Genomic DNA, 27,229 nt, shown 5'->3' with positions numbered 1-27,229 from the left:
TTTAGAGAACGTTCTCAGAACATAATTTAATCAAATTCAAACGACCTATAATTTCCGTTCTCAGAACGTTAATAAAACCTCCTGAGAAAACTTTCAGGGAACCATAGTAAAACTGTCTCAGAACCTCCCTGAAACCTAAAAATGTACTTCCCAGAATTCACTTCTGTTCTCAGAACGTTAAGAAAATGTGCAGTTTTACTGGTCAGGAAACGTATGGCTTCATTCCCATAACCAACGGGAAACCAAACATGTACATTCCTACAACTTCCAAGGAACCAAATGTGCTAGCTGGGTATCTAGCGGAGCCGCAAACAAAAGTTTGTAGCTTAAAGCATGAAACGCACAGAGAATCTCACTGCCAACAGGTATCACAGTGGCAAGCCGTTCCTTCTCTTGTTAAAACAAAAGCGGTACCTGCTGGGTGCCGACCAATGATGTATATAAACCCTGGAATGCTAATGCTATGTATTGGCCATTGAGAGGCTTTGAAGCCACCGGTAGGCCATATTGGCACTCACCATTTGGAGCAGTCCTCCATAGGAAAGAATGGAATTCTACAGCATTTACATAAAATGTTTTAAGGACAAAATTACATGTATTTAAATATTTTTTGTTATTGTATTGGTGTAGTAATCTAAAAAAATATATACTTTAAGGAAAATTTTATAATATATTTTTTTATTTTGTATTTGTATGTTTAGGTCACATAATATAATTTCAAAGTATGCAAAAAGGTGTCTGTAATATAATAAATGTGGCAAAAACGAATGTAGACTTTAATAAATGCATTTGTATATTTTTTACAATGGTGTGGGAGTGCCAAGATGGAGGCACAGTGGCTTCAACATAACACCCCTTAACAGAGACCTAGTGTATATATAAATCATTGGTACTGACACAGTAGTAACGAACCTACCTATTCTAGATTGCAGAATCTTTGAACTTCCGAGTTGGTTTAACGCTGGACCAGAGCAAACTTTAGCAAGACAGCTAACAAGCTTGTGTGTGCAGAGGAGCACTAGAATTAAAAACACGTCTTACCTTTTTGTAGTTAATAAATCCAATGTGAAACGTGATAACTATAGTATCCTTAACTAGCATTGAAAAAGTCAATCCATTATTCTCTAATTAAACATCTCTCCCTAATTTCTGAATTATGCTTGTAACATCATCAGTAGGCTACAGTAACCTATGCTTCAGATGGGAGGGGCAGTTAGCCTACACACACGCACACCCATAGGCAAAGATTTCTAGCTGGCAGGGAGATGCTGGAATACGTTTCTGAGTGACAGAGTGAGGGCTTTGCATAGGTGCTTTTTGGTGATTTTTGTGGGACTGGAAAAAAATTCTGGAATGTAAAAAAACGTTATTAACCGGTTTCCATGCTTTTAAAATAATGGTTCTGTTCCAGAACAGTATAGATCACTTTCATTTTCAGCTCCTCAAATAATTGAGTTATTTTCCAGTTTTCGGTTCTGTTCCCTGAACCGGTTTCCGACCCTTGATTCCTATGGATGACTGCTCCTACTGGGGTGTACCATTATGGCCGACCGGTGGCTTCAAAGCTTCTCAATGGCCAATACATAGCATTAGCAATCAAGGGTTTATATAGATTATTGGGTCTTTGCTGAATGAACACCAAAGAGATTGACTGCCGACACTGTTCAGAGGTGCCAAGTACTGTCAGCAGGCAAACGTTTGACAATCCTACAAAAGTGTCTGAGTTTTAAATCAAATGAATAGGCACGAGACCACAAACTCTCATGTGTCCTTTTCTTTTTACAGGTGTTCAGATGTTTTTATATTGCTGAGAACCATTGCTGCATTTACTAAACATTTTTTAAATAAACATTTTTAATCAATATCTTGTTTTACTATGTTATATTTAGCCTGGCACTGCCAGTAGCTCTGTGACAGTAACCTTGGACTACACCCTGTTTTGGAGTTCAGAGCTGAACCGATGGTGTTATGATGCAAAGAGGAAAAAGGAATATAAATACACATTTAGAACGTATGTCTCAAGCTCTCGCAGCTAGCACATTTGGTTGTGGGAGTGTACATTTTTGGTTTCCTACTGCTTTTGGTAACAAATTCATAACTATCCTGACCGGTAAATCTGAATGTTCTGGGTATGACACTTTTTTGGTTGCAGGAAGGTTCTGAGAACATTTCACTCTGGTCCCTAAACATTTTCTGGGAGATTTTATTAACGTTCTGAGAACGGAAATTATAGGTTATTTGAAGGTAATTCAATAACGTTCTGGGAATCTTTGGCAACAAAATGTAAAGGTTATTTGGATTTTTTTTTTATTTTTTTTTTTTATAACTTCCTTAAAACCTTCACTAAATGTTACAATAAGACTTTTAATAACACTGCTAGCTTAACTGTTTTGAACTCCAAGCACAGACAGGACATATGGAAAGGAATTTGCTTAGGCATTAAATATGCAAACACATTCCTTTTTTTATTGTGGCATTGGTGTCAGTGAGATTCCAAACCTATGATATTTTGCTCTCTAGCCATGGAATTAGTCCACTGTGCCACCAGTATGGAGCTAGCATGCTATGTTGTTTTTTACTCATGCAAAGCTGTTCATTTCAGTATATTCAAACAGACCCCATTTCAAAGGAAACAAGCACTCATTAAGGTCAGGTGTGACCAATTAGTGGGTGCAGCCAACACACTTAACAAGATCAAGGATAGAGTTAGTTGTGTTGACGCTGAGAACCGAATGCAAATGTGTTTAAATAACATTCTTCGAACGTTCTCTGAATGTTACTGTGTTGTGGGTTTTATCAAGTTTTCTTAATGTTCTGAAAACATGACTTCAAATAGAACCATAACGAAACCAGCAGAAAACATTCTGAAGTACTGAAATTCTCACAGAAGTACATCGTTTCTTAACGTTCTCAAACTATATGAAAACATGTCAAACCACTTGGCGAAGGTTCCAAGAACATTACCAGGGAAAATTAAAGGAAACGTTCTGTTAAAGTAATGAAACACCATGAAATAATGTTTTTGTCAAGTTCCTTACATGTGCTGAGACCTTTGGTTCTCTCTGTACACAAAATACAAAATGTTCAAACGTCTATTAGAAAATCTGAAATCTCTTTTTCAAAAAAGTAATTTCATAACCATATAAAGCCTCTTGATTTTTGCTCACTTAATTTATCAAAACAAATTGATTCAGGAAACACATGGTAAAATGAGACCAGTATGTGCATAATTACATTTATTATACTATAATTTCATAACAGCAATGAAAGAGTAAAGGAGGAGGGGAATGGTGATAATGCTTAAGGGGATAATTAGGATTACACACAGTTCACAACATTCATGTCATTTAAACAAAATAGCAAAGTTATTGTCTAAAAGTGCTGAATTATTTTTTTAAATAATAAATGTAATACTGCTGCTACACTGACTGCTAGTCACTGTGTCCGAATGAAAAGTAAAACTGGGGTTGTCAGTCTTCAACAAAGTAATGAGATTTAAAAACAATAGTGTCAAAATGACATGTTGGAAATGATGACAATTACGATTAAAAACAGAACTACATGAAACATACTTTCCTTCGATACTCTTAATTCAAGTGAGAACCAAAAGAAACCTTTAACATAGTTAAATTCTGAAACAATACCGATTTAACAAACAGAAGACATAGAAATGAATTGCCCCATGTGATGTCTGATTTCAGATATATTTTATTCAAAGTTCGACAATTTCGAACCAGCAATTCTTATATTAAATGCTAATAAAAACCAGAACACAACATTTCAAAAAGTATAGAAATATAAAAATGTGTGGTATAACAACTGTTAAATTAACATCAAAATACTGAGTGGAATATCAAAAAAAAATGGCAACAAAAGAAGGATGCAAGGATAAAATTGAATGGCAATTTCCTGAGAAGGTGTTGGTGTACTGTACTAATAGCTATCAACACTGAAGAAAAACGGAATGTCTAAGTGTGACAGTTTTTCAAATTAATATCATAAAGTATTGCTTGCATTTCATTTACCACTCAATAAACCTACCTAAAAATAGTGGCTTCAATAAGATTGATTTAGTGAGTTAGGCTAGTGAGTGAGTGAAAGTAGATAGAAACCCATTTAAATCTTTTTTTTATGGGATGACACATTGATTCAGACTTCAACAAACACCCCGTGCATCGAATGCAGTTTCCATATTGAAAACGGCATTGCACAGGACATAAGGGGACAGTTTCTTCAAGACACCCCACGCTCGATGGGCAGGACTCACCTAGGGTCGGTTTCCTAGACAGATTCAGCCTCGTCCTGGAATAAAAACCTCTTTCAAATTAGAATTTCCATTGAGACGGAGAATGCTTTTTAGTCCTGGACTAGGCTTAATCTGGTCCTTACTGCTAGTCTTGTCTCACTTTCTATGTAATCTAGCAATAATATGTACATAATTCCATTATAACATGCATAATGTCACTGAAAATACACCATGAAATTAGAGTTGATTGTCTACGCCAGCATTGCTGAGGACATTTGCATTTCATAATAACCTCCAATAACATAGCCTACACACTGTGCTTTTTGTGTATTTGTCCAACTGTGTAATACGAGACTATCCTCTTACTGTAGATAAGATGATTTTCCTCCATCTAGTGCAATATATATATTTTTAATAAATCCCTTTAAATCTTCTTGACTTCTTATTCACATCTCTCCTCCCATTAACTGAAATGTGAAAATGTCCATGTACTGCCTATTTAAAAGAATCCCCTTTTCGGGGATCATACTGTATTAACCTTTGGCTAGAAGGAGCAAAGGTAGTATTGCACACTGTAGTAGTTAGTGATTGACATACAATGCCAGGTTTACATAGCGATAGCCAGCTATCATTCCTATGATGTATCTGTTGTACTTTTGTCATAAGACCATATTTTGTTAATATTGTCTTCATCCATAGTAATGCTCATTGCAGCTGTGTTATAATCCACGTTTCTGATGACAAGCAGGCTCCTCTTATTCATGTGTTTTGCTGTGTCAGAGGAATGCGTTGACCTTGCATACTTCCCTAAAAGCTGTTGGAGTTTAAACATTTTACAGAAAATTAATAGCTCAATTGATAGCGACAGAATCACACATATTAGATTACTTCCCAAGCAAAGTCAATTTTTTTGTCTCGTCGGCTATAGATGGTTGTAGCTCAGCCTCAATGTCATAGAGACAAACCAAATATATCACCATATGCATCGGAGTCTCGTCTTTCCCATGTATTTTACAGCTTGTTTCTAGCATAAAGCATCACGGACTAAAGCACCATTATAGATTGCTTTATATAATAGGGTCCGTTTTATTTTCTTAAAAATAAAAAAGGGTAGGTCTATGCTTTTCGCCATTTTCTTTAACAAAAGGTATGGCAAACTCTCACATACCCTCTCAATTCGAGCCGTGGTTTTCACTTAACACACCAAGCCCTTCACTGACAGAGGTTTTTAAAGAGTGCATGGTTGGTGGGGGAACTGGCCGAGAAAATCTATTTATAACATCCTATGATTTCGTCTGTCAAACAGGTAGGCCTACCTCTTTTTCTTAAATAGGAAGAAATAGGCTCCAACACAAAGCCCTCTTGTTAGTAAAGTTAAATTAAAATGAAGACTCGAAATGAATTAGGCCTACTAAAATTAGCCGTAATGAAAAATTATTTTCAGAAGAAATCTGACTCGCCTCCTGTACTGCCACCTTGCACAGCACAGCCATTGGTTAGACAGCACAAAAAGGTTTTGATCAGCAAGAGCAGGGCAGGGTTCTTGATTGGCATATCCATTGCAGTGTGTAATGCAGTGTAGTCTAGTTTAATTTACACCATCAGAGCAGCGCAAAACATTCAGGAAGTTCATTTTCTTACAAATATAACTTTGCCCTGTGCTTCTCCAAGCATGCACTTCGTATAGCCTAGGCCTATAAGCAATGGATCATTTGATTGGGATCACAGCAAATAAACTATAGGTCACTTGAAATTGGGTGCCCAGAGGAGAATAAGGGTTTTGGGGCGGCATCGGGCACACATCGTTATATAGTAAGCAACTCATTCTAAAACCGAGAAAACATAATTTGATCAATTACAGGACTCGATAAAAAAAAAAAAAAATACTAAACCCTCCCCGCACCTGAAATGTAAAAAGCATGGCCCTGAAGCCTTCCCCCCATTTTTCTCCATGTCCCCGTTCCGTAAATCTCTAACCATCCCTTAGCACCCTAGAGAATCTGGATCAAGGGTAGTCTACTGCATTGTGTTATATAAATGGGTTACGATACGATATGACAGGATAATATACCCTGTCTGAATGACAATAACACTGCCCACCAAAAAATGCATCTGCTGGCTAATTATGTAAGTCCTTTCTCTTACAGGAATATTGCATTTTGCAATCTCATATGCAACACATCTGATCTCATTCAATGCACACACATCTTGTAAAACTTAACACTATTCCTTACCAATGTCTCTTTTGAAACTGCATTTCACAACTGTTCCTGCAGGAAAAAAGTAGCATGACGGTGGGACATTAGCATAGATTCCCTTGAAAAGCAGCCCTGCAGTAGAGTACAGTCAAAGTGAGCAGGTCCTGCTCGGTTAGCGTGCTGTCTGGGTCTGTGTAGTCCTCCAGGGGCCCTGGCTGTGTCCGTTTCAACAGAGTTAACATCCACCTCCAACCCCTATCTGTTCAGGCCGTCTCCTTGTCCACCTTCCACAGCTGCTCCTTCACCTCGGTGGGCAGGGTGTTGAAGAGGTCCTCCTCCACCACCAGGCCCGTCCTCTTCAGCTGCTTGCACTCTCCCAGCTCTACGGGCAGACATTCCAGCCTGTTCCCCCTCAGCTCCAGCTGGGTCAGCCCCGTCAGCTCCCCGAAGCGCGACGGCAGAGACGTCAGGCAGTTATTCCCCAGGTTCAGAGTACGGAGCTTCTTACACTGGAACAGCTCATTGGGCAGGGTCTCGATCTAAACGCGGTAGAGGTAGAAAAAAGGGAAAAGTCAGATAGAGAGATAATATCAGGTGGATATGTGACACAAACACTGCAATGTGTAAAACTGTAATTAAATCAGACAAAACATCTGGAGTTAAACCTAGTTATAACAGACTAAGAAAACCCAATCAAATAAATGAAACACAAATCACTGTGTTAATGCGATTTGATTCACAGTTCTCAGATAAGTAAACACAACTACAGTACAGACAACACATTCCTCATAAATAATGAATCCAGAATAAATTGTATTTATAACCCATCAGAAATGTCTAGTACAACAAACCAAAGCTGAAAACAAAAGCACTAACTCTGTTGGCTGTGACTGCCAGGTACTGGAGGTTCTGCAGGTACCCCACGTCTGCTGGGATGTAGGTGAGGTTGTTATGGCTCAGGTCCAGGAAGCGTAGCTTACGACAATAGAAAAGCTGACTGGGGATGTTATCGATCTTGTTCCTGTTCAGATAGAGCCTCTCCATGTTGTTGAGGGTGCCGATCTGGATGGGAATGTAGGCAATCTGGTTGTACCAGAGTTTAAGGCAAACCAGACGGTGCAGGTGCTGGAAGCTGATGATCTCCTCGATAGTCTTCAGATTGTTGTCCTTCAATGATGACAATAATAATACATTTTATTCATACTTTTCAAAACACCCAGTGCCAGTTTCCAAGACACAAATTAAGCTTAGCCCTGGACAACAAAAAGATTCCAAATGAGAATCTCCATTGAGCATGGTTTTTAGTCCAGGACTATAATTAATGTGCCCGAGAAACCAAAGTCATTTTACATAATAAAACCAGCAAGATGAATTAAAAACAAGAAAATCACATAATATTTGCGAGAACACATCAAAGTAAACTGATCGTAACAAACAGCAATGACAAACTTACCTTGAGGTCAATCTCCTGCAGGTTGTGCAGGCTGAAGATGGAGTGTGGGATGCGTTCCAGATCACAGCGTATCAGCTCCAGTTCAGTCAGGTTCACCATCTTCTTCAGGCTGTTGAGAACCATCAGCTTGGTGCCCTCGTTGTTAACTGAGAGCTTCTGGAGGTGCACACCCACATCCGTCACCACCTGAGGTAGCTTGGTCAAGTTGCTCTTCAGCCGGAGGACCTTAATAATAAATGCATTTAAATGTATATAGCATTTTTATAGTGTTAGAGAAAACTCAAAGCTCTATGTACGTAGAGTGAAAAAAATACAAGGCAGTTAAAATAACAATAGTAGGTGCTACAAAAATGCCTCACTGATAAGGACCATCGATAAGTGTGCTAGTCTGTAAAAGTGAATTTTACCTTGAGCCTCTTCAGCTCCCGTAGCCCATCAATAACAATATATCGATTGTTCTCTGCGCTCAGGTTCCCCGTCAGGTGCAGCTCGCTCAGGTTCTTCAAACTATAGATCCACAGAGGGATCTCCTTGATGTCTGTGAACTTGATGTGGAGGGACTTGAGGTTCTCCCTGAGGAAGGCCAGGGCCGGAGCCTCGATCTTAGCCGGGGTGTGGTATAGCCACATCTCCTTCAGGTTGACCAGCTGGGCGATGATTGGAGGGATGGTGATGTCTGGGATGAGCTCCAGCTTCAGCACCTAGAACATCATCAATAATAATACATTTGTGCCGAAAGCCCAATAAACTGAAGTGACACACACAGGCAAGAGCAATGTGCGAGTTTCTGTTTCTATCACCTAATTATTCCCACACACCTGCAACAAGCTGACTCATATGTGCGAGTGCTTTCCTAAACTGTACAACAAATCAGAAAGTTGCTACAGTGTGGACATTGAAAAGAAAGACACAAAAACAAGGCACAGCCAACAAGGAACACTGGTAATTCTACACAAACTACCTCCAGCTCGATCAGATCAAACACGGTGTCTGGGATGCCGCTCAGCATGAACAGGTGCAGCTCCAGCTTCTCCTGGGAGTTCTTGGTGATCCTCTGCCTCAGTTTGTCCAGAGTCCACTCATTGTTCAGGTTGAGCTGCCGCAGCTTGTTCTCGCTCACTTCAGACAGGAAGACGGCAAAGCGTTTGGAGTACAGCGGATCGTACTGGTCGATCATGTGCAGCATGAAAGCAAAATCGTTCTTTACGTCCGGTATGTCGCTGTAACTGCTCTCCTCTCGTATCGACTCAAAGGAGTATTTCTTCAGCGAGCGCCGCAGCATCCAACAGAGGGTATACATGCAAATTAATCCGTAAACCCCCACTAAGCTGATGTAGACACAAGCTAGGATCTTAAACAGCGTGGCCAGAGGATGAGCACAACGATACATGCTGTACCCTGTGAGGTTCTCTATATCCACACTACAGTCCACGCTGAACTGAATATTGTGCACATAATACCCTGTATAGCAGATAATGAAAATGAACTTAATGACTTTGATAATAGTCTGTCGGATGTAGAGCCTGTACACAATGTCTCCCTCTTCCACGTGTATGCGGAACTTCTTCACTTTTTCGAACAAGGCCTTTGCCTGTTCACCTTCTTTCTTATCCAGGACGCCGGTCTCTGTGCGATCCACAATACCCTGCTCCAGGCGAGACTTTGTCCTTTGGAGCATGGGGACGCTAGCCTCCACATCCTCGCTGATACACGACACTTTCTTATCCATTGAGCCATTCATCTTCATCGGCTTGGGGTCGCTCTCCTCCACCACCGTCTCAGACAGAGCCCTGGTGGTCCAGGGAGAGTCAAAACACTTCAGGAGAATCGACACAAAGTGCTCCAGTTTGGAGCTAGTCCGGGGGAACTTGAACCAGAAGTTACTGCAAGCCAGGAAGATGAGCGTGTGCAGTAGCACCAGGTAGGGGAAGTACTTGGCGAACCAGTGCAGGCGGTTCTCGTAGCAGACGGCGTCTACGTAGTTGTACTGGTGGCGGTCCAGGTTGTATTGGATCCCTTTGGGCTCCAACATCAGCGGGCCTGACAGGGTGGCATTGAAATACCTCCTGCAGGTCTGGTTGACCACCCACTTGCAGGGGAGGCAGATCATTTTGTCCTGAGTGACCTGCAGAATGAAACGAGAGGATTTTAGATACATCGAAAATAGCAAAATAAGCATTTAATTCCTGTGCATATAACAAATCAAGATTAATTTGAAATGTAACAGGAGCTGGACAAAAATAAAGATAAGTACATTGAAAAAAGGGAATATCCGCTCACGGACCTGCAGCGTGCCCCCGAACACGGCGATCATGAGCATGACGATAGAGATGTAGTCGGTGAAGACGTCCCACCATGGCTTCAGGATACGGTAAGCAGGCTGACAGTCTACAAAGTAACGCAGCTCAGTGATGGGGATCATGGTTTACCTGGGAAGAGGAGAGTAGTATGACATACAGTATGGCCATGTTTCAAAATGCGCACCTGCGTTCACCAGTTCTTTCAAGGGTGAACTTCCAAGGACACCTGAGAGAGCATACTGTCTAGAATGGAGAACGCACAGTGCTTAAAATCGGTTAAACTTGAAACGGATTTCGGTGTGACTGACCTAAACAGGAAACCGCATCACCACGCAGCCAGCTAGCTACATTTGTTTACACAGAATCATTCTCCTCAGTACGTGTTAGTGAATTAAGCCGACACCGACCAGAATCAATATTTTATGTGGGGTCCTCCTCTCGCACATTACTTGGTCTGCTGCTACATCGTTGTGGACGTATGACAGGTAAGCTTGAAGCAAAACAAAATAAAAGCTAAATAAACTATTTTGCTTACAGTTTAAGACTGATCAATATTCTGGCAATTTGTGTTTCACTGCGAATCTAACATTACATTTCTAATGAGCAGGCTTTCAGTGCTAAATTCATACAACTAACACCCATGCATACGATGTTCAAGATAGCTTGGTTTTACATTCACTTTATACATTGATAACCAAATGATAAGCGATATGATACAATACAACTAGATTAGAAGGCCACTTCATCCTAGTGTAAGCTAAATGCATTGGATAGAAAACAAACACTGGCGTATTAAAGGACAATGTCCACTTTAATTATATGCATGCATATCAAGCAGGAATTACATTAAATAATTACACCATTGTAATATTATGAATGCCTGTCTCTCTCCTTGTAGGGAATTAGACAGATTAACTGCAGCCCCCAGATGCCGAGCCTCAAAACCAGAACTGTGGGGAGACATCAACACTTGTCATTTTGAATAAATATGGTCGCTTTTATTTATTTTCCTGTAAATTGTAGACCACGAATAGTTGAACAAGGTGTTTGTGCAGGGCAGGAATAAAAACTTCCACACAGTGAAGTTCCCCTAGAAGAGAACTCATTGTATTTTAGAATGAGCTTCATAAGTTACATGATAGAAAATAACATGTATGGATCTACTGTAGTGATGTTGCACACTGCTAAATAAACTCCTGACTAAACTCCTGGGATAGGGTGATTGTCCTGGTGGACGGCAGGTTTCCAAGTTCTTTACATGTGTCTAGGTGTTAGGGTGGGATGTGCTTCAACCTGAGGTAAACAGAGCAGAAACATAACCTCACTGCTCAAATTTTTGTGCTGGGGTGAATTCGTTCTGGCGATTCTTAACGTTTCTTAAACGGAACAAAACGGGGCGGAACCTACCTGAATTTGTCCAATAGAATCTCTCGTTTTAGTTTGGACTCATGGTCACACCCCTGGTTCAAGATGCTGAGAAACAACTACCTTTACAAATGTGCAATGGTTTTGTAAAGTTTTGAATATTCATAGGCTTGATCAGGTGGTCACCGATTTACTTTTAGTTGATAATTCAACCCATTTTCTTAATATGCAAATGATGCAACACAAGAGGGGAGGGGAAAGTAACAAGAATTAAGTTAACTAAGGTTAGGTTAACAGACACTACATGCATGTATTGAACAATCATGAAAGAAAGCAAAAATTACTTGGCTGGCTGGCTAGCAAGCCTAGATTGAACAGAACACATCTAGCTGCATTTCCCAAGTTTTTAATCAGTTGTTAAAATGTCTTACATCCAAACCATCGGGCATGACTTTTGTCCTGCCAAGCCAATGCCATGGAGTAAAATTAACGCATCAGTTGCTATCTGTCCTTGAAAACAAATGGACAAAAAACAATTTGAATTTGTCATTAGCTGGCTAGCAAGTATACCAATTCAGGATAAAAAAAAAAAAACTGTCTGGATCTTCACAATTGACATACTGCCGACTTCACGATTAGTTAGTTTAGTTGCTAATCTCTAAAACAGCTGATTAGCAGGACAAGATCGCCTGCTAGCTACCTATGACGTCCGACGAGCTAACTATCGTGGCTATCAGGCTGATAAACACCAGTGACTCATAAGAAAGTAATGTGAACATTTTAACAATTTGTTGAATAAAAACATAAGACTTATATTTTACAAAATTATTTCTTAATCCTCTTGAAATTGATCTCCCAAGCGGGACTTTAGTCCGCCATTAATTAAGAAGTTTAAAAAATGTTTGCTGCGCCGTAAGGTGTAATGGGATAGCCTCCCCGCGAAGGGAACGAAAAAGTATGCTCCCATGCGTGCTTTGTTTTCAGACCTCCCAAGTACGCTTATGGAACTTCCGGTAAACTTTGTACATACTTGCCTTTTCACGTACTTACGTTTGGAATCGCACTTGAAAAATGACAGTTGACGTCCGTACTCGCCTAACGTTCTAAATAGAACACAAGTATGCATTTTGAAACACAGCACGTTTCATGATCTGTTCAACTTTTCTTATTATCAAATTACAGAATAGCAAGACATTTTCTGAAATACTTGCCATTTATAATGGTGGGCTCCACCTCCAATTTGAAATACAATAACAAAAATATGGAAAGACCCTATTATGCCATAAAAAAATGGTATGGAATATGCAACACAGATTAGCTACTGCAATTAATAACAGGCTACATTCTTTAAGCCATTTAACACTCAAATCAATGAAGTCTACAATATCTTGCCTCTGGCATTATAAAAAAAGAGAAAAGATAAGCATTCTACGTTGAATGAATGTGATGTGTACTACATAGCCTGTACTGGTAGCAACATAAATCAATGGCATCATGATAGGTCATCCATCAGAAAATACCAAATGATTAATTTGAAAGGTGTAGCAATGAAATGAAAAAAGACTGACAATCACGTGCATGGTCTAACACCTGAATCTCTGATGCTTTACACTGGAGTTTGCTTTGCTATTGATTTTACCAATGTCAAGCAGGTCCAATTAATCTAACTCCCATAGGGCAGGTATTGGACAGCATTTTTATTACCTCGGCAAACACACACGTTGTCTCAGAAGACCAAAGTCAGTTTAGCAGTAATCTAATTCATAAGCGGTTAGATTAGTCATTTAAGTGTGTGGTCCACCTTGTAAATCACTTCAATTATAAAGACAGAAACACTGACACCTTGATCAAACGGGCCCCGTGTGTGCCATCGTGCGCATGTTAATTTTGTCTTTCCCCACCAGACGCATGAATGACACAGAGGTTAAAATACCAAAACCAACTATATCAATTTGGGGAGAGGTCAAAACACACATGAAACATTCATGGACATTTAGCTAGCTAATTTGTCCTGGGAGATAAACATTGAGTTGTTATTTTACCTGAAACACATTAGGTCCCTTTTAGGTGGATCCTTTTTAGGTGACCCTATTTGAGAAACCTAGTTAGTTCGTTTTCTTTGATTAGTCTCTCCTCATTGATATTCCAATCACCCACGTGGGTTAGTATGCTCGTGAAAACCAATGAGTAGATGGCATCTCAAATAGCACCAAGTTCTATTTTAGCGCCTGGCTATGGAGACGCCTGTTGACGCGTGCGAGCAGTTTGGTTGAAATGATCGAATAACACGTATGAGTACATTTATTTTGTAGTCTAGGTAGTCTATCCTATATGCCCAGTATCACATATTTTAAAATAAATAAGACTAACAAAATCTGGAATAAAATACAGTAGAACATTATGTCTCCATTTGTGAAAATTCTATTTAGGGCTAGGCCTATAACTCAAATTCTTGAAAAGTTCTATAACAGACAGGCTGAAAAACCTCAGACATTTAACCCGCAAAATCAAATCAAATTACCATGTCCCCCCCCCCCCCCATCACTCGCGTGCCACTCCCTTCCAGAACATTATCTTTACAACCGTAACACTTCTATAGCGGAATCTTCCGTTTTGGCTCGTCTGGTCCAAACACAAACCAAAAGCACGACAACCACTTTTCTCTCTATTCTTAGTCGTTTCCGATAATAATACCCAGGACATTGTCTCCAGTGGCCTTGAGGAGCACTCCAGCAACCTTCAGGACAAGATCCTGTTTACCTTAGGGGCTGGAGACAGCCAGCGCTGCCTCCTCCTCTAACACTGTACCCCGTGTCTCCTACCCTTGGATGTCTCCCTGCTGGGAGGAACATTGGCTGTGCCCCGGCCCTCACCTAATGGCCCTTCTCCTCTCAGGATGGTCATTAGACTAGGTTATATTTTCAGGAACATGTTATTTAGTTGTTTAGAACCAGTTCCAAAAACACTGCTGCAAGTATGCCAATAAAGAATAAAGTACATACAATGCGGTAGGATTGAAGAATCCACATGTGCTTTCTTTATTGCCAACTCTGTTATTTGCAAAGTTTTTGGAACGTTACCTAAAGAACAAATTCCTGAGAATGTAGGGTACCATCCCGGCCCCTCATCTGTTCAGCAAGGAAGACAGACAGAACAGACTTCCTGTGGAGATGAGAAGTCTGTCGCCTGCCTGGCCCCACCACAGCCTAATTCAGCTCAGTCAGACCTCCGATATAAGTCTACTCCCACACACAATGTCACCACAATTCAGCCCAATTCACCCTATTATGAGACCAGACATCCCATTAGAGTGCTGATAAAAAGCATTTAGTGGTAAGACTTCTTTCTACAGGGCCATTATTACCACAATTAAATCAGCACTCGGCGAGGCACTGTATCCAAATGTATGACTCAACTTCCTATTCCTATTCTACAAAGTACACAAACATTCTGATAAGAGTACTGTAGAGACAATAGAAAACTGAGTAAATAAATATGTCTAGACAACATCTCTGTGAGATTAGCCTGATTTATGTGAATTGTGCAGGTATCAAGACATCTGATGCTCTTACCACAGTGGTGGTAGTGCAGTGTTATCTGTACTCCAGTGCTTGGTGGATATCCCACTCGGTGTGTGCCCAGCAATCCTCATGAGCCCAGGTTTCTTTTATCTTATTAGGAATGGGTGGTTGGCTGATCTGAAAACAAAAGAAAAAGAGAATAATTAGGACTAGCAAGCAACTCTTTCCTGATGTCTGGTAGCACTGGGGTTAGTTACCGTATGTAAGTTAATACCTATCAGACAAACAGACTTTCAAATATTATATTTGTGTATAACACGAATAGCTTAAGCTTACATAAGTCTAACATCCCATTCCTTAAGAAAACATGTTAAGCACTTGAAGGGTGACACCATAAGGTTGACATAGCTAACAGGAGTTTATTCAGCAGTCTGATGATGTGAGATGAAGTTTGCAAAATCGGACAAAATTATACAAGTAATATTATATATAGTCTAATAAAAATTCTAACGACAAATGCAATTTCTACGGTGAATAGATAGCTATCCTTTGTCTTGTCATTAAATTAATGGCAAAGCTAGCTTAGCTAACATCACCATGCTCGCTGGCCAAGTCATGCCAGATAAAACCGGTCTCGCATTGTTCTATCTGTGGGGTCTATGGTGCGCAGACGATTGAAGTTCAACTGCTAGCTAGCTATAGTCGACTGGTAATTAGCCATTGTTTGATGTTATCACATTAGTTTACTACTGCAACTAAAATAGCTAAGATGGTTAGATAGCTATATAGTTGGCTAACTTCGCTTTCTAGCTGACATTTGTCAGCATGTTTGTTAGCTAGCTAACATAGCCAGCACGCGAACGTTCAATCGACCGGCATAAGTACAAACAAATCCAGAGAATTAAGGCCTGTGTTGAATATCGTTTTAGCTAACTAGAGTCTAGTTATTAGAAAACTTACTCAGTTTGGCTCCCCACAGGCTAGCTGCTTGCAGAAATACATTTTGGTATGTGGCTAGCTTGTCTTCTGTTGATCTGTTGTCTTTAACAGAGCACTGCAGCTATACCAGTTTCCAATAGGTGGCAATAGTACGCTTTTTGTCGCTTGTCACACCATAGAAGAATAAACATATGCTTCTCCAGGAAATGCTCAATGGGTATGTTTTTAGATGATCATAACCAGCGAGCTAATCCATGTTTTTAGCTGCTAACAATGCTGTCACTGAACAATTTGCGGATTATGTGCACATCACAGGCTCTTCAGCATCCACCTACATTATTGGTGAACAGACAATGCGTATCTAAGGCCTCCTCTTTTTATGCAAAACTATGCAACAACTCGATCACCTTCACTAGCAGTAAGGACACTAGGCACAAAACGGCATAGATTTCAGATCACAGAATGAAAGTAAGGTGAAACATGTCAATTCACTGGAAATTACTTTCTGCACAGCGTCTGTAAAGCTAAACTGTTGGAACTGTAGACAGTCTGTTGAACAAACTCCAGCCTTCTTCTGTTTAAATTGTAATTTTGTCCAGCCTCCAGATGAGGGAGCATCCTTCTTCCAGATTATGGATTGGTGAGTGATCATATCTCATTTCTAAAGCATAAACTATGTTTGTGCACACATACACACACAACCTATCCCAGCCTGGTCTCATAGACTAGACGTAATTTAGTCAATTTAAATCCGGGACACTCACATTAGTATGATATGTTATGTTTGGTATAGTTACATAAAAAAGAAGGTTACTTAATCTAAAATGAAAGGAGGGTGGATGGGTGGGTGTATAACGCCAATGTCTAGCAAACAAAGGTTGCGTGTTTTCGAATCTCATCACAGACAACTTTAGCATTTTATCTAATTAGCAATTTTTCAACTACTTTTTAGCTACTTTGCAACTACTTAGAATATTAGCTAACCCTTCCCCTAACTTTAACCCCTTTAGCTAACCCTAACCATAATCCTTTAACCTAACTCCTAACCTGAACCCTAACCTAAAGTAGCTAATGTTATCCAACTAGCTAACGTTAGCATTAGCCACCTAGCTAACGTTAGCCACAAAAGTTGGAATTCGTAACATATCATACGTTTTGCAAATGATTGTTGTTTAAAAAAAATATGTATTCGTAACATATTGTACATTTTTCAAATTCGTAACCTATCATTTGAATTGTAATTCGTAACATATCATACGAAAAATTGGATGAAGGACATCCACAAATGAATACATACCATACATTTACATTTACATTTAAGTCATTTAGCAGACGCTCTTATCCAGAGCGACTTACAAATTGGTGCATTCACCTTATGATATCCAGTGGAACAACCACTTTACAATAGTGCATCTAACTCTTTTAAGGGGGAGGGGGGGTTAGAAGGATTACTTTATCCTATCCTAGGTATTCCTTAAAGAGGTGGGGTTTCAGGTGTCTCCGAAAGGTGGTGATTGACTCCGCTGACCTGGCGTCGTGAGGGAGTTTGTTCCACCATTGGGGTGCCAGGGCAGCGAACAGTTTTGACTGGGCTGAGCGTGAACTGTACTTCCTCAGAGGTAGGGAGGCGAGCAGGCCAGAGGTGGATGAACGCAGTGCCCTTGTTTGGGTGTAGGGCCTGATCAGAGCCTGAAGGTACGAAGGTACAAAATGTAACGTATCGTACTAAATGGAGCATCTCAGATTTAAGTACATAATACGAAGTGCTCTGACACCAGGTTGCCTATTCCTATCCCTTTAATTTGCTCACACTCATTGCATTCACATGTTGTCAAGGTCAGTTGAAAAACATGGCATTTAATTCGACACAACCTAAATAAACCCAAAGGTAGTACAATGGATGCTTAACCTGTCCTGCCATTGCTTCTTCAGTGACAAGACCTTTGCAATGGATACCCAAAGGCTGCAGAAAACATACCTGCTCCAGCGGTCTCTACACCCTGACAACTTCAGCCAGAAAACTATGGAATGAATAGAGGGCTGAGGTCTTGTCAGTTTCCAGAAGTAAGGCTGGGAGTACTTGGGTTGGGGTTTTGGTAATTTTTTGAGTTTTGAGGCAAGTACTAGGGTTATATAGGTTTCCAATAGGACTTTCATAAAGGCCATGATTTTGAGTAGATAAATGTTTTGAACAAGTTAGGCAAGGGTTTTCATTTCAGACACTGAAACCAATTTTAGATCCAGTAACGGAGAAATAATCGAATCTAAATATCATATAATATTATACAATATAGTGTGGAAGCCCATTTCCACCACTATTCTTTATATATATTTTTTTTTATTCAATACTGTCTTGATGTTTGGAGATAATAGTTGATATTTCGATATACAGAAATCAACATTTCGAGATGCTAACTTGAGATAGTAGATCGTACATGTACGATATGTTTCTTCATTTGTAGAATTGTGTGTCAATTTCCATCTATCCACGTTACAAAGATCAGCACAGCAGGGTCGCCAGCAAGCGTGTGGCGAGCTAGCATTTGCCCCAGCACTTTTCAATCAGACCCACTACTTTTGATTTGGTTTAAATTTAACACTCAATATAAATTTAACACTGGAGAATTTGCTGTGCATCCGCTTCGTTACCAGTGCCCCCTTCAACACTCATCACTGTGACATTAACACCCTGGTCAACTGGCCCTTTATTTACAAGTCCCTCATAGGCAAGTCCCCCCGCTACCTCAGCTCACTCCTCAACATCTCTGCTAACAATAGCAGTAAATATTTTCCAGTGATGAAGACTTGTCTCACAGTATTGTGGAGAATGCAACGTTGAGCACCTCTATCTCCTGAATGTTTTGGCATTCAGGTCCAAAAAGTCACATTCTGACCACTTCTACCATGGGCAAATATGTATAGGTTTCATTCAAATCAAAAGGGGTGCGATCATAAAGTAATCAAATTCAAATGGAACGACCCACATGTGAGGACCACCCTCAAAAGGAAGATGCTCCCATTCCTCCTGCTAATCGGGATACTTTTGCAAATGTTTTGTTGTCTGAGTGAGGGAGATGGTGTAAATCAAGAGGACTCGATATGTTCTGAAACATGAGATGTCGAGGATTATAATAAATACCGCTTTGATGTCATACAAGAAAACCACACACCAGTCCAAATATGCACTTAACATTTCCATATGATTAAACTCATGCTATTTACGTTATCAAAATTTATTATAGCTATGTTTGATGTACAGGTTCAATGATGACATGGGGTCAAACCTTGGGTTGTCCTGAACAGAATTGGCCTGTTTGTCGTATTATGAAGAAAATTAGCTGCGGAAAAACTTTATTCTATGCACACCAAAATTACCATCTGTTTCTCTGAAGTGCCTTGTGAAAGCCTAACACTGTAAGATTTTATTTTATAACTTAGCTTGTCATGTTGGCAATAGAATACGCTTCCAAATGATGTCCAACTGACCCAGATTACAATTTATAATGGACCGTTTTTGACTTGCGTAAACAACAACAGTAATTGTGTGATGGTGGGGATGCAGGGCTGTGTTCAAAACATGTCCTTGCTTTAGTTCCTTAATTGCACAGCTAGGAGAGCTAAACAAAGGCAACTAATAGCTGAAGGCTCTTCTCTTGAGTCATCAAAGTGCATTGAAATTGCTTTGGAACTGTGCACACTTTGGAGAGGTGTGTGGCCTTGGAGACAACAGTTAGTCCTCTTACTCCAAACCCTTGTAATTGTTTGGTCTTATGTTGCACCTACCCCACATGTTGTATTATTATTATGTTACTGAATGTATCCAGAGTATTTTTCAGCTTTCTTTTTCAACAAATGTTGTGAAAAGTACAGTCAATGTAAAATGCACATAAATTCAACAGTGTAATGTTTGGATTCAGTCTTGTCAGGTGAACTGTTGTGTTCTCACGCTTACATGCTGACCAAACCGGCTCCGTGCTTCTGCGTGTTGATTTTGTCTAGCCACACCAGATGCGTTCATGACATGCAGGTTAAAAAACCAGAACCAGCTATATTAATTTGGGGACAGCTCGAAACACACATGAAACATTCATGGACATTTAGCTAGCTCTAAAGTGCATTACCACCACCAGATGGACTGGAGTGTGGCCCTCGTTCATCTTTCAATCACCTAAAACCAAGGTGTATTTTAGTGCCTGGCTACGCAGACGCTCGTTGATGCGTGCTAGCAGTTTGGATGAAATGATTGAATAACAACACATCTGCCACGCTGATCCTCAACACAGGGGCCCCTCAGGTGTTTGTGCTTAGTTCCCTCCTGTACTCCATGTTCACCCACAACTGAATGGCCGTGCACGACTCCAACACCATCGTTAAGTTTCGTGACGACATGACGGTGGTAGGCCTGATCACCGATAACGATGAGACAGCCTATAGGGAGGTGGTCAGAGACCTGGCAATGTGGTGCCAGGACAACAACTTCTCCCTCAACGTCAGAAAGAAAAGGAGCTGATTGTGTACTACAGGAAACGGAGGGCCAAGCACGCCCCTATTCACACTGACGGGACTGTAGTGAGGCTGAAAAGATTTGCCATGGGCCCTCAGATCCTCAAAAAGTTATACAGCTGCACAATTGAGAGCATCTTGACTGGCTGCATCACCGCTTGGTACGGCAACTGCTTGGCACCCGACCGCAAGGCATGATAGAGAGGAGTGCGTATGGTGCAGTACATCACTAGGAATGAGCTCCCTGCCATCCAGGACTTCTATACCAGGCAGTGTCAGAGGAAGGCCCTAAAAAATTTCAAATACTCCAGCTGCCCAAGTCATAGACTGTTCTCTCTGTTACCGCACGGCAAGAAGTACCGATGCACCAAGTCTGGAAACAACAGAACCCAGAACAGCTTCTACCCCCAAGCCCTAAGACTGCTAAATAGTTAGTCCGGGTAGCTATTTGGTTAACTATTTAACTAAATAGCTTCCCGGACTATCTGCATTGAACCTTTCGCACTAAAATGTTTTGACTCTTCACATAAGCTGCTGCTTCTGTTTATTATCTATCCTGTTGCCTAGTCACTTTATTTCTAGTTATATGTACATATCTACCTCAATTACCTCGTACCCTTGCACAATGGCTCAGTACTGGTACCCCGTGTATATATTAGCCAAGTTAGCATTACTCGTGTATTTATAACTTTTATTATTACATGTTATTACTTTTCAAATATCTCTATTTTCTCTCTCTCTCTGCATTATTGTAAGCATTTCACTGTATTCTGCACCTGTTGTTAATGAAGAATGTGATGATTAAAATTTGATCTGATAAAAGAATATAAACTGAGTGTACAAAACATTATGAACACCTGCTCGTTCCATGACATAGACTGACCAGGTGAATCCAGGTGAGGGCTATTATCCCTTATTGATGTCACTTGTTAAATCCACTTAAAACAGTGTAGATGAAGGGGAGGAGACATGTTAAAGAGTGGGGGGTGCAATTCATACAGTTGAAGTCAGAAGTTCACATACACTTAGGTTGGAGTCATTAATACTCGTTTTTCAACCACTCCACAAATTTCTTGTTAACAAACTAGTTTTGGCAAGTCGGTTAGGACATCTACTTTGTGCATGACACAAGTCATTTTTTCATCAATTGTTTACAGACAGATTATTTCACTTATAATTCACTGTATCACAAATCCAGTGGGTTAAAAGTTTACATACACTAAGTTGAATCCCCGAGCTGACAAGGTAAAAATCTGTCGTTCTGCCCCTGAACAAGGCAGTTAACCCACCGTTCCTAGGCCGTCATTGAAAATAAGAATGTGTTCTTAACTGACTTGCCTAGTTAAATAAATGTGTAAAAAAAAAAAAATCTGCCAAATCGGTGTCCAAAAATACAGATTTCCGATTCTTATGAAAACTTGAAATCGGCCCGAATTAATCGGCCATTCAGATTAATCGGTCGACCTCTAATCGACATAACCTGAAAGGCCGCTCAGCAAGGAAGAAGCCACTGCTCCAAAACCGCCATAAAAAAGCCAGACTACGCTTTGCAACTGCACATGGGGACAAAGATCGTACTTCTTGGAGAAATGTCCTCTGGTCTGATGAAACTGTTTGGCCATAATGACCATCGTTATGTTTAGAGGAAAAAGGGGGAAGCTTGCAAGCCGAAGAACACCATCCCAACCGTGAAGCATGGGGGTGCTTTGCTGCAGGAAGGACTGGTGCACTTCACAAAATAGATGGCATCATGAGGAGGGAAAATTATGTGGATATATTGAAGCAACATCTCAAGACATCAGTCAGGAAGTTAAAACTTGGTCGCAAATGGGTCTTCCAAATGGACAATGACCCCAAGCATACTCCCACAGTTGTGGCAAAATGGCTTAAGGACAACAATGTCAAGGTATTGGAGTGGCCATCACAAAGCCCTGACCTCAATCCTATAGAATATATTGTGGGCAGAACTGAAAAAGCATGTATGAGCAAGGAGGCCTAACAACCAGACTCAGTTAAAATCAAATCAAATCAAGTTTTTATTTGTCACATACACATGGTTAGCAGATGTTAATGCGAGTGTAGCGAAATGCTTGTGCTTCTAGTTCCGACAATGCAGTAATAACCAATAAGTAATCTAACCTAACAATTCCACAACTACTACCTTATACACACAAGTGTAAAGGGATAAAGAATATGTACATAAAGATATATGAATGAGTGATGGTACAGAACGGCATAGGCAAGATGCAGTAGATGGTATAGAGTACAGTATATACATATGAGATGAGTAATGTAGGGTATGTAAACATTATATTAAGTGGCATTGTTTAAAGTGGCTAGTGGTACAGTTTTACATAATTTCCATCAATTCCCATTATTAAAGTGGCTGGAGTTGAGTCAGTATGTTGGCAGCGGCCGCTAAATGTTAGTGGTGGCTGTTTAACAGTCTGATGGCCTTGAGATAGAAGCTGTTTTTCAGTCTCTCGGTCCCTGCTTTGATGCACCTGTACTGACCTCGCCTTCTGGATGATAGCGGGGTGAACAGGCAGTGGCTTGGGTGGTTGTTGTCCTTGATGATCTTTATGGCCTTCCTGTGACATCGGGTGGTGTAGGTGTCCTGGAGGGCAGGTAGTTTGCCCCCGGTGATGCGTTCTGCAGACCTCATTACCCTCTGGAGAGCCTTACGGTTGTGGGCGGAGCAGTTGCCGTACCAGGCGGTGATACAGCCCGACAGGATGCTCTCGATTGTGCATCTGTAGAAGTTTGTGAGTGCTTTTGGTGACAAGCCGAATTTCTTCAGCCTCCTGAGGCCTTTTTCACAACGCTGTCTGTGTGGGTGGACTAATTCAGTTTGTCCGTGATGTGTACACCGAGGAACTTAACTTTCCACCTTCTCCACTACTGACCCGTCGATGTGGATAGGGGGGTGCTCCCTCTGCTGTTTCCTGAAGTCCACAATCATCTCCTTTGTTTTGTTGACGTTGAGTGTGAGGTTATTTTCCTGACACCACACTCCGAGGGCCCTCACCTCCTCCCTGTAGGCCGTCTCGTCGTTGTTGGTAATCAAGCCTACCACTGTAGTGTCATCCGCAAACTTGATGATTGAGTTGGAGGCGTGCATGGCCACGCAGTCGTGGGTGAACAGGGAGTACAGGAGAGGGCTCAGAACGCACCCTTGTGGGGCCCCAGTGTTGAGGATCAGCGGGGTGGAGATGTTGTTACCTACCCTCACCACCTGGGGGCGGCCCGTCAGGAAGTCCAGGACCCAGTTGCACAGGGCGGGGTCGAGACCCAGGGTCTCGAGCTTGATGACGAGCTCAGTCAGGAGGAATGGGCCAAAATTCCAGCTCTGTCAGGAGCTGGAATTCCAGCTCTGTCAGGAGGAATGGGCCAAAATTCACCCAACTTATTGTGGGAAGCTTGTGGAAGGCTACCTGAAATGTTTGACCCAAGTTAAACAAACAATTTAAAGGCAATGCTACCAAATACTAATTGAGTGTATGTAAACTTCTGACTCACTGGGAATGTGATGAAAGAAATAAAAGCTGAAATAAATCATTCTCTCTACCATTATTCTGACATTTCACATTCTTAAAATAAAGTGGTGATCCTAACTGACCTAAGACAGGGAATTTTTACTACGATTAAATGTCAGGAATTGTGAAAAACTGATTTTAATTGTATTTGGCTAAGGTGTAAACTTCCGACTTTATCTATCTACCTACATACAAAAGTGTGTGGACACCCCTTCAAATTAGTGGATTCGGCTATTTCAGATTATTCTACCACTTGGCACTGTGCTTACGCATGCTCATGGCTGTGCATAAATTTACGCACACTGTCAAGCAAACGTTCATATGTGCACTTTGCATGGAAATGATCCCACGCGTGGTTTATGCACACATTTGTGCATATGCAAGGTTAATAAATGAGTCCCCTGGGCTCTCCAACCCTATTCCTGGAGAGCTACTGTCTATTTACTCTCCAACCCTCCTAATCTAGCGCACCTGATTCTAATAACTGGGGTTGGATGGAAAACCTGCAGAACGGTAGCTCTCCAGGAACAGGGTTGGAGAGCCCTAAAATAGACCCATTTTGAATGAATGTTTGCACCATTTCACTTAAGTCCCTTTTCTAAAACCAATTTAATCAAATAGTATATATGTAGCCTAACCATTTTAACAGCAATATTTGTCACAACGTATTTTACATTTACCCAGCCTTGACCCCCTAAATAGCAATCAGCAGCACAAAGCCTCCATCAGTTCGTCTAGACTTTTAATTGGTTGTTTTTGTAGCATCCCAGACAGTCGTGGAGTGTTGTTCCCTTCAATGTCGGAAAATAAACAGTTTGAATCCTGTCTTTTTATGTGACTGCCTGCTATCTGTGACAACCGGTGGAATGTTGTCTTCCCTTCCATGTCATAATCAGTCATTGTAAGTGACTTCCTGCTTCTATTTCAGCTGGAGCTGAAGATCATGCACATAGAGGAGGGGACGGATAATGGGGCCAATCCTATGTTTCTTATGGAGTTGATGGAGATAACGAAGCACTGGATGAGGCACAGAGCAAAGAAGAAACGGACAAGATAGGTGCCTCTATGAAAGGTGTGGGTTAAAATAATCATTTTACTCAGTCTACTAATTTCACTTCATGAATATGTTGATTTGAATCTGCAGGAAGTGAGTTCAACTAAATTAATAAGTGTATTGTTTATTTTTTCCAGTAATGGCTTTGATAAGCTCACGGATGTGATTTTTGGAAATTGTACCATAATGCATTTCAATGCAAAATGTATTTCAACTGTTTTCTCCCCATTTACTTGCAGAGAAATTGAAAGACTTGACTGAACAAATAGATGCATCGCTGCACAAAGGTATGTTGCCCTCAGCCACTAAAGTGTTAGGTTTCTCTCCCTCCTACTCACTTCAGTCTTATGGTGTTAATTCAGATGCTTTCAGATGTGCTTGTGAGTCACATGGTTCAACTTTCTTTTTGCTCCACATACAGTATTTTTCTTTTCAACAGGAGAGCTTCAAGCTGCCAAAGCACTTCTCGCACAAATGAAATACTTTGCGAGCATTGAAGACAAGGTGAAGGAAAAACTTTCAGAGCTAATGTAAACTTTGTTGACTTTGTTTTGATACGTCTTGGGTCTTTTTAAAGCTGTTTTGAATGTCTTCAATACTTATAATAATACAATTAGTATTTATTTATTATGTACAGTATTTAAAGTTTCAGGTATAATAATAAATGTCAAATATTAATAGGTTACACGTTGCCATCATTTTTGTGTGATGGATCAATTCAAAAGTCAATTATTGAGTATGTTATATTTATTTATATGAAAAGCTTTTAACTCAACTATCTCCTGCGCAATAGATGTGTCCGTAAAGAATACAGTAACAACATTGGAGGGTTAAGCTGGTGTAGTAAAAGACATGCTCCGGTACTTGGTGACTAAGAAAGTATTTTTAAACCTCCCACTTTGGGAAGCGACTGTTTTCTTAAAGCTGTGCCGTGCCTTTTTCCCTATATTTCTCCCCACGTGGGCCAGCCCCTAGCAATTAGAATTTTAGCCAATGAGCTTCAGCCCCTCGCATTTGAGTGACAGCTAGCAATGAGGTTGCAGGGTGGGCCCAATGGCTCAGTGGACACATCAGAGAGGGAGGGAGAGAGAGAGAGAGCAATGATGTGGGACCACTTTTGGATTGTGAGTGCTACTTTCAGAACTACTGACTAAAAAGTATCAGAGAATCTCTTTAAATTAAATGCATCATTTACTATGACAAACAGACATGTAATTGTCAGTTATTTAAATACTGCACAGTCACAAAGTTTAGATATGATTATCTTGCCTATCAGTATAGCATTTGTTATTATGGCCTGTTGTTGAGTCACACGGGGTGATGCGAGTTGAGAATATACCCCTTGTAACCTGTAGCAGGAGACATACTTCCTTGAAAATACTGGAGGAAAAATAGCAGCACATACCTTTCTCTGCCTGAACCAAAAGGATGCCCTTCACATAATTAGAAAGATTATGCATTATTTATGTATGCCACATATACAGTACCAGTCAAACGTTTTGAGACACCTACTCATTCAAGGGGTTTTCTTTATTTTTTACTATTTTCTACATTGTAGAATAATAGTGAAGACATCACAATTATGAAATAACACATGGAATCAAGTAGTAACCAAAATAAGTGTTAAACAAATCAAATATCTTTTATATTTGAGATTCCTCAAAGTAGCCACCCTTTGTCTTGATGACAGTTTTGCACACTCTTGGCATTCTCTCAACCAGCTCCATGAGGTAGTCAATAATAATTTCAATAACAGGTGTGCCTTGTTAAAAGTCAATTTGTGGAATTAATGCTTTTGAGTCAATCAGTTGTGTTGTGCCATGGTAGGGGTGGTATACAGAAGATAACCTTATTTGATAAAATACCAAGTCCATATTATGGCAAGAACAGCTCAAATAAGCAAAGATAAAGGACAGTCCATCGTGACTTTAAGACATGAAGGTCAGTGTTACGGATACAAGTATCCTGTATGTGTATTTCTTTCTTTCCTTCTGCCCTAGTCACAGGGGTCACTCATCAGTCACTAATCAGTCGTCACTGAAGACACACCTGCTCCTTTTCCCTTACCCAATCACATCCCCTTTCCACATCCCCAGTCAGTTGTTTTCCCAAAC

The 27,229-nt window shown here is 40.5% G+C and overlaps 1 protein-coding gene and 1 pseudogene across 1 annotated transcript; one reads left to right on the top strand and one right to left on the bottom strand.

Moving 5' to 3' along the window:
- Positions 1–3,690: 3,690 nt before the first annotated feature.
- On the bottom strand, positions 3,691–16,223 carry LOC139576401 (volume-regulated anion channel subunit LRRC8A). Its single transcript, XM_071402506.1, has 9 exons — positions 16,044–16,223; positions 15,135–15,260; positions 10,182–10,326; positions 8,859–10,022; positions 8,305–8,598; positions 7,898–8,122; positions 7,321–7,611; positions 6,481–6,983; positions 3,691–4,302 (listed from the first exon to the last, which is right to left on the bottom strand). Exons 3-8 carry the CDS (start codon positions 10,317–10,319, stop codon positions 6,708–6,710), a joined length of 2,388 nt encoding a protein of 795 aa, XP_071258607.1. The 5' UTR covers positions 10,320–10,326; positions 15,135–15,260; positions 16,044–16,223; the 3' UTR covers positions 3,691–4,302; positions 6,481–6,707.
- On the top strand, positions 16,189–25,800 carry LOC139576402 (uncharacterized; annotated as a pseudogene).
- The last annotated feature ends 1,429 nt before the right edge of the window (positions 25,801–27,229 follow it).

The sequence above is a fragment of the Salvelinus alpinus genome, chromosome 5, assembly GCF_045679555.1.
Source record: "Salvelinus alpinus chromosome 5, SLU_Salpinus.1, whole genome shotgun sequence".
Taxonomy (NCBI): Eukaryota; Metazoa; Chordata; class Actinopteri; order Salmoniformes; family Salmonidae; genus Salvelinus; species Salvelinus alpinus.
Note: the sequence above shows the minus strand (reverse complement) of the source record. Positions and strands in the feature narration are given on the sequence as shown.